The 11947-nt window shown below is 35.9% G+C and overlaps 4 protein-coding genes across 9 annotated transcripts in view; all 4 read right to left on the bottom strand.

The window, feature by feature from the left end:
• LOC104705301 (cytochrome P450 86A2) overlaps positions 1 to 1422 on the bottom strand; it is a 3552-nt gene extending 2130 nt beyond the window's left edge. Inside the window, exons 1-2 of one of the 3 annotated variants that reach the window (XM_010421277.2) lie at positions 592 to 1422; positions 150 to 450 (exon numbers count right to left, since the gene is read on the bottom strand). In XM_010421277.2, coding sequence (XP_010419579.1) covers positions 150 to 450; positions 592 to 1013 — 723 coding nt within the window. In that variant the 5' untranslated portion in view covers positions 1014 to 1422. Of the gene's footprint in view, positions 1 to 4; positions 451 to 591 lie in introns of all 3 variants that reach the window. The other 2 variants (XM_019228205.1, XM_010421275.2) reach the window with 2 other exon arrangements.
• On the bottom strand, positions 4688 to 6677 carry LOC104705298 (ATG8-interacting protein 2-like). 4 transcript variants are annotated; one of them, XM_010421272.2, is made up of 4 exons: positions 6629 to 6677; positions 6460 to 6500; positions 5088 to 5905; positions 4688 to 5001 (listed from the first exon to the last, which is right to left on the bottom strand). In XM_010421272.2, the coding sequence occupies exons 3-4, from the start codon at positions 5874 to 5876 to the stop codon at positions 4894 to 4896; spliced, it is 897 nt and encodes a 298-aa protein (XP_010419574.1). In that variant the 5' UTR covers positions 5877 to 5905; positions 6460 to 6500; positions 6629 to 6677; the 3' UTR covers positions 4688 to 4893. The 4 variants fall into 4 exon arrangements, with proteins under 4 accessions (XP_010419574.1, XP_010419575.1, XP_010419573.1 ...); XM_010421273.2 differs by lacking the exon at positions 6629 to 6677 and having other exon boundaries at positions 6407 to 6614; XM_010421271.2 differs by lacking the exon at positions 6629 to 6677 and having other exon boundaries at positions 6460 to 6613.
• On the bottom strand, positions 7070 to 9330 carry LOC104705297 (protein DETOXIFICATION 34). The gene is made up of 7 exons (XM_010421269.1): positions 8851 to 9330; positions 8147 to 8772; positions 7993 to 8049; positions 7668 to 7906; positions 7451 to 7569; positions 7268 to 7354; positions 7070 to 7154 (listed from the first exon to the last, which is right to left on the bottom strand). The coding sequence occupies exons 1-7, from the start codon at positions 9277 to 9279 to the stop codon at positions 7083 to 7085; spliced, it is 1629 nt and encodes a 542-aa protein (XP_010419571.1). The 5' UTR covers positions 9280 to 9330; the 3' UTR covers positions 7070 to 7082.
• Positions 11384 to 11947, bottom strand: part of LOC104705296 (G-type lectin S-receptor-like serine/threonine-protein kinase SD2-2) — a gene marked incomplete in the record, with an annotated part of 4164 nt that continues 3600 nt past the window's right edge. Inside the window, 1 exon segment of the mRNA XM_019228204.1 lies at positions 11384 to 11944. Within this exon segment, the coding sequence (XP_019083749.1) occupies positions 11585 to 11944 (360 nt within the window).

The raw sequence follows: 11947 nt of genomic DNA, 5'->3' as shown, positions 1-11947 counted from the left end.
GGATCTTTCTTCTTCATGAAACGAGAGAGGAGGTCGTCGTGTCTCGGGAGGGACCCACTCTCTTGCTGACTCAGAAATTCTTGCTTACGTGTGTTAATGACAGCATCCAGATACCCATCGATCTCTCCCAAGCTCCGGCTCAAGCTTACCTCTAAGCCGAGCCCAAGCCATTTCTTCAGCCTCCATAGAATCTCCGGCATAATGAACCGCTGCAGAGAAGCTTCCGTGGCTCGGTCGAATGCCGAGGCGAACCCGTTCTCGGGGAGTCCCGGTGCGCAGGTTCGTGTGTCCTTCCCGAATGATAAACCGCAAATGTTGTCGAATGTGAGCCGTAGTATCAAGTCTTGGAGATCAACTGCCTCGTGATTGTTCTGAGCCGTTTCAAGAATCGGACAGAACCGGAGCTTTATTCCTCGGTTCACCCATCGACCCATCGCTTGCCTCAACGTCCTGCATCACAGAACCAAACAATTTACATAACCGAACCAAGAAAAATTCAGTGAGTAAACCGAAGAAAAAGAACTAACTCTGTTACATCATCGTACATGCATGAAATGAATGCCCGGTCAGTCGGGCTAAGGTTGTACGTACCTGGTGGTGAATTCAAGAGCGGCGGTTTTACGCTGGAAGAGCCAAGTGTCGCCGTCGGAGTTGAAGATGCCTTGGCCGAGGAAGTCATGGAACACGGCTTGCCATGTAGGACCTTTAGGGTAGTTGTCGAACCGGGTCTTGAGCATGTGCTCGATGTTCTTCGGATCGCACGTGACCGTCACGAGACCTTGCTTCTTCGCCAAGAAAGGCACGGCGCAGATACACGTCTGGTAAGTGCCGCCACACGCACGGAGGTTCTCAGTGATCCAGTCGTGCATACGGTCGCGCTGCTCGATCAGACCCGGAAGACTGCCCAACACTGGCCAGACACGTGGACCGTTTAGCCACCGTGAGATCCTCTTGAACCATAGCCAGTAAGCTGTAGCAACAGCTACTAGCAGCATTCCGTTGGATACATCCATATCAATGGGAGGACTATATTTGAAATTGAATCAAAAATGTAACCAAAAATGTGAAAGTTTTTAAGGAAACTTAATGGTGTTTGAGGGATGATTAAGGTTTTTGGTGAGAAAATATATATAGAGAGAAAGAGATGGCATCAAGAAGAAAAAGAAGTGGAAGAAATACAACTGTTACTGCTAGCCTTCAGAAGCAAGCAGCAACCCTCATTAATGAAGATTGTTGAGAGAGTGTATCCTAATTGAATGAGATATGAAATGTCAGCTTACTAAGTAGTTTATTTGTGAACTCGCTTATGGTTTTGGAGATAAATTAAAAGATTTGGTGTGGTTTTGAAGTCGTCAAAGAATTGGTAAAGTTGGGAGAGTATGATACAGGAGAGAAAATGCACAGGGAAGAAGAGTCGTCTCATTTAATGAGTCTAATTATTTATATATTCATACACATATATGAGTTTTTGTTTTTGTTTTGGTGTGAACATATTGTATTATTTTATATACGTGTGTGTTTCTCTGTGTGCTAAATTAAATGAGATTAGTTGAGAACCTAAGAAGCACAGAAAAATATGGATGAGAATAATAATTAAAGTAGTAGTAGTAGAAGTAGAATCTTTTTATTGCTTAACTATTTACATCTAATGTGGGTTAGAAGAGTTGAACACATAACACATGTATTGTTAGGTAATGACATTAGGGTTTGCATGATATAGTTAATGTCTAATAGGTTTGCATTGTGTCCTAATACAACCTTTTAGGTTTGACTTTGTAAGTGATCGTAAACCAATGCTCACGTTTTGTTGAAAACTGATTTTTTTTTTTAGTACCTAGATTAATTATAATAGAGAAAAGGAGACGTGGTATTTAATCTTCTCGTTTTGGTTTATCAGTTCTTAATTTTTTGGAAGGGATTTGGTAAGCAACTCGTGACTCTTTTACCTGATTTCCTACTTTGTTTCCTATCTTTTCTTCTATGCTAAAGAAGTGTTAACTATTAAAGAGTGAATTGATTAATCCCACAAGAAAGAAACACATTGTATTGTGTCTTTAGTTTTAGACCTTTCTGGTCTCTCGAGCTATTACATTTTTTTTCTTCTTGTTTTTACAATACCAAAAATTGCAAAAGACAGAAGTGCATTATGTGCATGCACAAATCTCGAGTAAGATATAGATGTCATGGCATGCATTCATGAGATGTGAAAGTCAAAGGGAGCTGACTTGTGTACACTTGCTGCATTATCATAAATAGATGGTATAAGTACTTACAGTAATAATGTATGTGACAAATGTGTGTTACATATATTAGTAATGTATACATATTAGGTAAGTAAAGTTGGCAACCATAAATCACCACACGCAGAGAGCAATAACATCAGAGCAGCAAATGTAACTCTGTAAAGGGGTTGTACGTATGCGAAAACCTTGTGATCGTGTTCCCTTTTTTCACCTGTTCTTATTTTTATTACATTAGTAAATATAATATATATAAATACGTCTTTATATTGAAGATAAATTTTTAAATGCAGTCTCCGATCCGCTGCAGTTATGTAGTATTGAGTTTGTTAGCTAGTTTCCATGTGCATTGTATCTCGCTTTCCAATGGAGAAAAAGTCCAAGATGACATAATTTGCAGACTTCTAAACTGCATACATATCGCAAGAAAGCACATTTGAATGCGAGTTAATGTCGAGAACTCTTCAAAGATTTAACCATCGCGGTAAAAATGTATGGCAAATTCTTATAAGATACTATAACTTATTTTGGGTTTCGTAGTTTCTAACTTTCTAGTAAATGTATATTTGGTAGGTCATTATAACTGCATTTATATATTATATTCAAACCCAAAAAAAACTGTTTATATATATACATACACTGACTCATAATTTGCAAAAGAAAAGAAAATTAAAAGAAGAAAAAAACATGTTTAAAATGTAACAAATGGGACACACAACTGTAGATGTCAGATAGCTCATAGCCTCATAGCTTGTAGATGACTTGCCAAACCTCCGTAGACATAAACTCACTGTTGACTTTTTCTTCTTTTTATCCTTTATTAGTGAAACAACTAACATGAACACTGAAGATCATGCATGGTCCAAGTTTTTCAATTGAGTTAAATTGTGGTTGATCGTTATAAATATTTAAAATGGTAATTAAGAATCACCGATGTAAAGTACACAGTTTCAGGATAAGTCATAAGGTGTAACTAAACCTCAATATCTAGTGATAATTTCTTTTGATGTGAGTATTGTTGGTTGGGGATTCTCGATTTATATATATTACTCCATATAAAAACAACTAAAATATGAGGCGGAATATAGAAAACCAGACAAAAGAAAAGTATATTATTAAAAAATCATGTAGTACAAATGATGAATTATGATTGTGTATTTAATTTTCCGGTGTTAATTGCTTAGGCCAACCTACTTTTGCAAAGACATTAAATAGTCGTAGTTGACTTAGTTTCGGTGACACATATGAGACTTAAATTGGTGATAGTGCACAAAAGCGGTCCTAGCGGAGATGAAAATTGAAGAGATGTAAAATCTATCCGGACACACCAAAGGACTCAAGTTTATCAAAGAGAGAGAGATATAGGTATGGTGAATTAGGAAATCGATTGAAACAGAGTCGGATGATATGATCTTCTCCAATTGACAAATGTGGAAAGATGGAATCTGAACTCTGACTCAACAATTTGAACTTTGGATATTTAATTTTATTGAAGTTTTGACTGTTGAATAGATCATGTAGAAATTTAGAAGTTTAATCCTAGTATCAGATATATATGGCATATTCAATGTATTTCTATGATTGTTATCTCAAAAAGAAGAAAAAATAAAACTTGATAAAGAACAAAATCAATCAATCATAAATGATTTTGACTAATTTGGGTATAAAATAAGTAGCTTTACTGTGTTGTTAGTTGTTCTTTCACAGACGTTGTGGGAAAAAAGATATCTTACACATAAAAATGGCGTCGCAAAACTCACAGCTTCACTTTGTTGTTTTCATGATCATTGTTTCAGTACTCCTTGCTAACAGTGCACAATCCACTCGTAAGATCTCTTCTTTATCTTAGTTTTGTTTATATAATTAATTTAAAAAAAAAAAAAAAAAACTAAAAACATTATACCCATCACAATGGATTCATATAGATATATATGATTCTAATACATTACTGAAAAGAGAATTATGATGATGTTGACAAAGTTTTGCTAAAATATGATCAGGAATGATGGATGATCAGTTTCCAGAATGTGAATTCAAAGGACCATGCCGAATGAGGAGTGATTGTATCGCAACTTGTGGAGGCCAACCTAGTAAAACTTTGTGTATTCCTAATCCTAGTGTAGATAATACCCTTCAATGTTGTTGTATTTCAAGTTAAAATGTTTTACCAATAATATATATTATCGTCGTAGGTTGCTCTATAAACGTCTCAAGACGAAGTAGTAATAATCTTTGACAATAACTGATGAAAAAAATTGCAAATATACGCATACAGAATTCTCTAACCGAGACGAAGAGTTTTGATTTTGACCCACGAAAAGGATAGATCCTAGTTTAGTGGTTTTAAACATTACGTCTTGGCCAGAGGATAACAACACTGAATAGACGACATTGATATAAACAGAGAGTATTTTATCGGCATTGTAATCCCTAAATCACCAAATGAGTTTTTTTTTTTTTTTTTTTCACACCAAAGAAATAAAGCATATATATGTACAAAAACCATACTCGTCAACCCTTAGACGGCAGCAGTAAACAGCATCCAAACCCCAGAACTTTACCATCACATAATGTTTTTACACCTTCAAACAGTTACTCTTGTTTCTTATCGTCATTATCAAAGCTAATCAATCACCTTTTTCTCGTGTTTGTTTTAACTGTCGTTATGGGAGCTGGCTCGGATGAATGAATCCCTTCGCTGTCCTCCTCCGACAAATGCTTGTTTCAGACGAGAGATGGGCCCCATGAATCTTCCAGCTTTCTGCATAAACAAAAAAAGTGTTAATCATCATCAGTTGGAGACATATTACGTATATGTAACAATCAAGAGAGTGTAATTAGTTATACCTCGTTTCCAATGGTAGATTCCCACTTGAGCTGCAAAATCTGCCACCTCTCATGTTGCCAATGTTGGCCAAGAATCACAACTCCCATGACAGCTGCAGCAATGAAGATGGACCAAACAGTGTTGGTTTCTTTAGCTTGTGCAATCAAAGACGCAGCGCTTCTTTTCCACCAGGCTTGGCAAGGTGGGACATCATCATTCTTGTCATCTTTAGTAGTAGGATTAAGATCGGATGAAACATCATCAGATGGAGAGGAGGCGGAGGCTGGCTCAGTCGGTTCTTGAACAGGTTCGCTCTGTTGTTCATACCCAGAAGTAGCTCTTTCATCGTCCAGAGAACTCATGGCCGTCTTGTAAATGTTGTTGTCATGGGTTTTGCCTCCTTTATCGTCGGAAAAGTCAAGTCCTGCAAAATCATCATCAGATAAATCCAATCCCTTGAGAGTCAAATCCCCGCCATCTTTCTTGAGAGCAGACCCGGTTTCTTGCTCCAAAGAGAATCCAAAACCCAACTTCTTACTAGGTCCTTCGGTAAGCAGGTCACTAGTAGTAGTATCCGTATGAAGCTCATCAACAGAAGTAGGAGGAGGGAAAACAAAGTGGCGAGACATGTACAAAGGATGAGAAGTCTGAGCTGAATCGGGAGGAGGAGGAGGAGTGGTAAGTGCATCATCATGTTTCAGGTCGAGTGGTTTGTTGGGACCAGGAGAAGCAGCGTAAGCAGAGGCAGTAAGGGAAACAACTTCCCAATCATTATTAGCACGCGTAGCTGCATCATCTTTGCTAGCCATTTTGGTCCCAAAAATAAAATGACCTGCTTCTGATTATAAACAATAGAACTACTAGTGTCAGATGATCCAAAATACAACAACTTTGTTTATTCCCAACACAACATACAATATATATATATATATATATATATATATTATTAGCAAATTATAAGTACTTCAATTTGAGAGAAGCTCTCTCTAGTGAATAGTAGTGTCTAAAATTTCTAGAAACATAGAAGATCAAACTTATTTCATCAAATCAACTTTGATTGATTCAAGATACTATATTGTACACATAATAATAATAATAATAATTACAGAGGAGGAGCTAACGAAGATGATCAAGTGGGTGAGNTTTTTTTTTTTTTTTTTTTTGCAAATAGAAGAAAGAAAACCGTCGGGAATCAAAAGGCAACACATACATATTATTCCAAGAAACCAACCAAAACTACTACTCTCCTAAAACACTAAAAACCTAATCGAAACACAGACTAAATTAGAATATTATAACACAGATCGATGGATTAAAAAAAAAGTCAGAACAGTAGTACAGAAGAAAGGGAACGATCGTTGACGGAAGAGAAGGAGGGAGGTTACTACTCACTCAGAGACGGTTTGTTAATACTTAATAGGAGGAGATGAGATCTGCGTATATAAGCAGATAAGATCAAATTATTATGAAGCAGCACGAGAAGACAAAAGAACGTTGCCGACGAAGAAAAAAGAAGAAGATGATTGTGATGCGACGACGACTGATTTGATTGATTGCTTACCAAAATTAATCGCCTCGATTTCTCTGCTCAATATTTCTTTCTACTTTTTTTTGTTTTTTTTTTTTTTTTTAATAATAAGAATAATTATCTGAGAAGCAAAGACGGAACCGGGAAGTGGGGTTTAACTTAACCGGTTTCATTTACTGCCGACTGACCTTTTAGCACTTTGACCTTTCCCTTTGAAGATTTATAATAATGTTAATATTTGATTTAGATTTAGATATAGGATATGATTGACTAATTGAAATCATTTGATAAGAGTAAAAAGAATAGGGTATGATTGACTAATTGAAATCATTTGATAAGAGTAAAAAGAAAAGTTACAAATGTGTGAGAAATTAAATTTGACACATACAGTTTTGTTGTAAAAGAAATTGATATATACAATTAAAAATTATAATATTACATAATATAGTGCAAATGTATATACAATTTTTTTCCCCCCAAAATAAAATTAATTTGCTATTTTTTCTAATTCCTCATATCCAGTTCCCCATTGTTTCATTCTCTCCGAAGCTTGTTCCACCTGAACACAACAAAATATAATAAGATATACTGAAACATTTCGCTTCCTTTGTCGTGGTGATTATGAAGAACCAAAACAAAAAATGAAACTTTTTTTTTTAAGTACGTACGTACCTCTTTGTTCCAATTGGTTATGTATATCATGTACAAAAGGATCAGAGTCTGAAGACTTGTCCCACATATCATACCTATCCATATCCCCTGATCATCATCATACATATAATTAATAACCAAGTTATTTCTTCCAATACCCAATATCAAACCAAATACTATAGACCGGACTATATTATGCTTTACCTGCACGCCAAGACTTGTTTTATAACCTAGCAAAAACCCTAGAGGTAAACCAAATGCGTAGTAACAAAACAAGTTTATATATGCCACCGGTGCTTGCCATCCTCCTCCCACTGCTACACCTGCTCCATATATATATCCACCCAACATTCTTCATTATTCACCAATTTTCATGTTTTTTTTCTTTACTACTAGACATATATAACTATTCTTGATTTACCTGATATAACCGGTTGTAAACTGTTGAGAATCATCGTTATTCCGAGTAGGTACGCAAGATCAGCTACCGCCTTTCTCATCTCTTCGCTCTCCGTAAATATCACTGCAAACTCATCTTTTGTAATGAGAATTACAATCGCACACACTACTCCAATGATGAGAGACTCCATCACTGTTACCATCACCGAGTATTTCGCTGCTCTTGGATGTCCCGATCCTAGCTCATTCGACACCCTCACACTAAACAACAAACATATCGCTTATATATATAAATTTTCTATCGTCTTCTTTTTTTATAAGAACAAAGATTGCTTTGTCGCTTTTACCTTATAGCTGCATTGATTCCTATGAACAACATTCCTTCCCATCCATTAATGTTCATACTGAGATAAAGAAAGAAAAAAGTGTCATCATCGGATATCAGAAAAAAAAAAAAATGTAAAAATCTTTGACATTGTCAAGGGTTCTAATGGTTAAAACCAGATTGAGAGAGATCCAACGGCTATGACAGGGTCTTCAAGATGTCCGGTTAAAACAATGATTGTCATGAAGTACCAGATCTCAAGACAAAGCATAACCGCAGACGCAAACGACAGTTTCAAGAAGGGCCAAATGTCTTTAAACGCTAACCAAGACAGCCCTTGCCAACAGTCTTTACACCACCCGACAACATAAACAACCTGCGCGATCGCTATTCCCCAAGCCGAGACATCGAAAGCAGCCGCTGCACCGTTTATCCCCCACTTGAAAACGTTTATAAAAAGGTAGAGGATGAAAATGTGAAGGGTCAAAGCAAAGAAACCGATCCAAGCCATGATCCCTACTTTGCTCTGCGACTGGAGAAACTTCTGAGTCGGGAAATTGATGGCGAGGGCAAACATTTGAGGGATGATTTGTGTAGTGAATTTGCCAGAGATCTCTGCGATTTCGGGTTCTTGGCCGAGTAAAACGAGAAGAGGAGTTGCGTAGATGTAGAGTGGAAGCAAGCAGACAGAAGTGCCTAGGAGGATAAGCCATGAACGCTGCATATAAACGCCTAACATGTCCATTTGTCCCGCTCCAAACGCTTGTCCACATAGCGTTTCCAACGCACTCGCCATACCTAGCTGAAAATGTTTTGTTTTCCAGGACAGTTAGAGAAAACGCAAGAAAAGAAAAGCAGAGGAAATGTTTTAAATAATCACCAAGAAACCGAAGGAGAAATTGGAGACGACGGAGAGAGAGATGGCGACAGCGGAGAGCTCAAGATCGCCGATATGGCCGTCGAAGATGCTTGTGAAGGAGTTAACACCGTAATTGCAAAGAATGTTGAAAGCTATAGGTGCAGCGATTTCCCAAAGCTTGGACGTTTCGACCAAACAGACGAGTTTAGCATCTCGCCAGCTTTGTATGGGAGGGAAATCAGCGTCTGCGGTGGTATCTCCGAGCAGCGTTGACGGAGCGTGAAGAAGCTTTGTCGTCTCATGCTGCTCTGTTTCAAAGACAGAGACTTTGACGAGAAGCGGAGAGGAAGGACCGCTCTCGACGGCGTCATCAGCTGCTAAGGAGATGGTTTCTTGTAATGCTCCGGCGGAGGATGAGGATCTTCTCTCCTCTCTAACCGGGATTTCCATTTTCTCTGCTTGCGGCTATCTTTTTCTAATTTTTCTCTACGTGGGGGAGAGGTTTAGAGACACAAAGATTGAAAACAAAGAAGACAGCAGATTCTATTTTTTTTATGTTGGTTTCTGATTTTTTTTTTATCTTGCTTGCCTATGATTCAGGTTAGCCGTGGAGAAGCAGAAGAGAGAATCTAGCATTCTATTAAAAAGTTAAAAAAGATTTTGAGTTTTATTGTGACCGTTAATATAGTTAAAAGCTACCCACACGGGTTTATTGATTTGATTCAAATCATACGTAATGATGATTCTCATCGAATACATTCTATAACATTTGACATATATGCCATTAGATACAGACATAATCCATGGTTTTAACTGTTAACGGTCGATTAAGTCAAGCAGTAGCTGTTAATTAATGGGTCCATTTTAGACAATAATTCATGCCTGGATTCACTGAACTTTGCTAATATGAAAGGAGTAATGACTTATTAATGATATATCTGAAAATACGATTAGTAACTAGGTGATACACCGTGCTACAACACGGGATTATATATTTTGTTAGTTACTTTTTTTTGTAATTTGTATATTTGTAATATAGTTTTTTATTTTGACTTATTTTCTTTGTTTATATAGTGTTTATTTGTATATTTGGGGTTATACAGTAAATTGGAAATCTTAATAGAGTAAGTAGTTTGTAAAATGTAGATTTTCACGGAAACAGACACACCACAATATTGGATAGTAGTATTGTAAGAGAGTAGAAACTCAGCAATATCGGATAGTAGTTTTGTAAGAGGATAGACACACCGCAATATCGGATAGTAGTTTTGTAAGAGGATGGGTTTTTCTTTATTTTGGTTTGTCGTCGAAAGAGGAGAAGTTGCTTGTTAAATTTTAATGTGAAATATTTCAATGGTTAGGAAACCATTGTATTTATAGTGAGATTAGGTATACTTAGGTTATCATTTAGAAGTTAATATTTGATATACCAAATCTCAGCAAAATTGTAAAAAACCAATTTAATTTATAGTTTCATAAAAATACTTGTTTTAACGGGTTTAACTCAAACTTTTTTTATATTTTAAATTTTTTAAGAGTAAAAATATTAATATTACTGAAATATATTATAATATTTTAAACATTCGAAGGAGTTCAAATATTTATAATAATTTAAACATTCTATAAAAATTTAAATATTTATAATCTCTTAAACTTTTTAAAAAAACGTAAATATATTATAATATGTTTACATTTTAAAAGTTTAAATATGCTCAAATATAGAACCAAATTAAACTGTTAAATTTGGATACTTGATAAATCAATCTTCCTACTCATTTGTACTCAAAACATATTAGTCATATATTTATAGTGATTATGAACCATATTCCAAAATATTTAGTCGATCTGGGATATACAGTACACAATTTCTGTAAATTAGTTTACAACTTTACATATATAGAATTTCTGCGTTTTTTATTTTTTCCATCTATACTAATCATAATTAATTACTATAATTTCGTTAAGGAAATATTGAAAAATCTAAACTAAATGATGATTTGTTTTTATTTAATTGTATTAAGTTGATTTGTTGTTTACGTAAATATCTCACAATATAAAAGCAAATCAAATAAGTTTACATATATATACAATTTCGTATTTAATCTATTGATTATTTTGGAAGCAACAAAGTCACAATCCATAAGTATTAAAGATTTTTCATTATTATTAATATTCGTAATAATTATAGGGATTAAGTATAGTAGTAGTTAATATTTGATATTACTGAAGCCATTAAATACTCGATACCAGTTTCCTTATTTATAGGGATTATACTTCGGTTTGGTGACGGAAATAACTATTCTTGAACCAAACCAAAAACAGGATCCGAATATTATAAACATGGAGTACAAACAGATCCGCGAGTTTTATTTCTTCTGTTTCCGGGTCATACATGATCCACGTTCCAACCCAGTAGTAATTTATTAGTCGACTCAAAGGTATAATGGTCATTAATCAAAATCAAAACTATAGGTTAATTTAATTAAATTAAATGATTCTCTAATCATTTTTAATGAAAAACGTATCAAAACGAAGTCATGGTCCAATTTGAGTCTAGTGAGTACTTCAGCTTTAATAGAATAGATGAATGAGTGAGTTGAATCTATGGTAATGTGACTCATGTATGCTTTGACTAACGCTCATCCCTTTTCTAATGGGAAATTGACACATAGCTTCAATTCCATACAACCCTCTTAGAGAGCCAGAGAAAAAACTTAAAACATGTAAGACCGGCTTTGACCAAACTTCAAATTAATCAAGGAGAAGATCTACCAAAAGACGACCGTGAGCCGGGGCTAGACAATCCAGTATTGAGATCCGAACATCCATGGCCTTCGCTACAGCTTGTGCCGCTCACTCCTCGATATGAATCCCCGGAGACAAGAGCTTGTATCAATTTAGGTGGTGGAGGAACCGTCACCTCCACAACTCCTTCAAGCATCTTCACTACCGTTCCCATCGCTGGCCTTATCTCTTCATTGTCTTGTATGCACCATACAGCCACCGTTGCCATCCTCGTCACCTCTTCCGTGTTATATTCTCCGTTGAGTCTAGAGTCGACCACAGAGTCCACATTGCCTTGTATGATTTCACGCGCTGCCCATGGCGGAAAGAACCT

The sequence above is a fragment of the Camelina sativa genome, chromosome 8, assembly GCF_000633955.1.
Source record: "Camelina sativa cultivar DH55 chromosome 8, Cs, whole genome shotgun sequence".
Taxonomy (NCBI): domain Eukaryota; kingdom Viridiplantae; phylum Streptophyta; class Magnoliopsida; order Brassicales; family Brassicaceae; genus Camelina; species Camelina sativa.
Note: the sequence above shows the minus strand (reverse complement) of the source record. Positions and strands in the feature narration are given on the sequence as shown.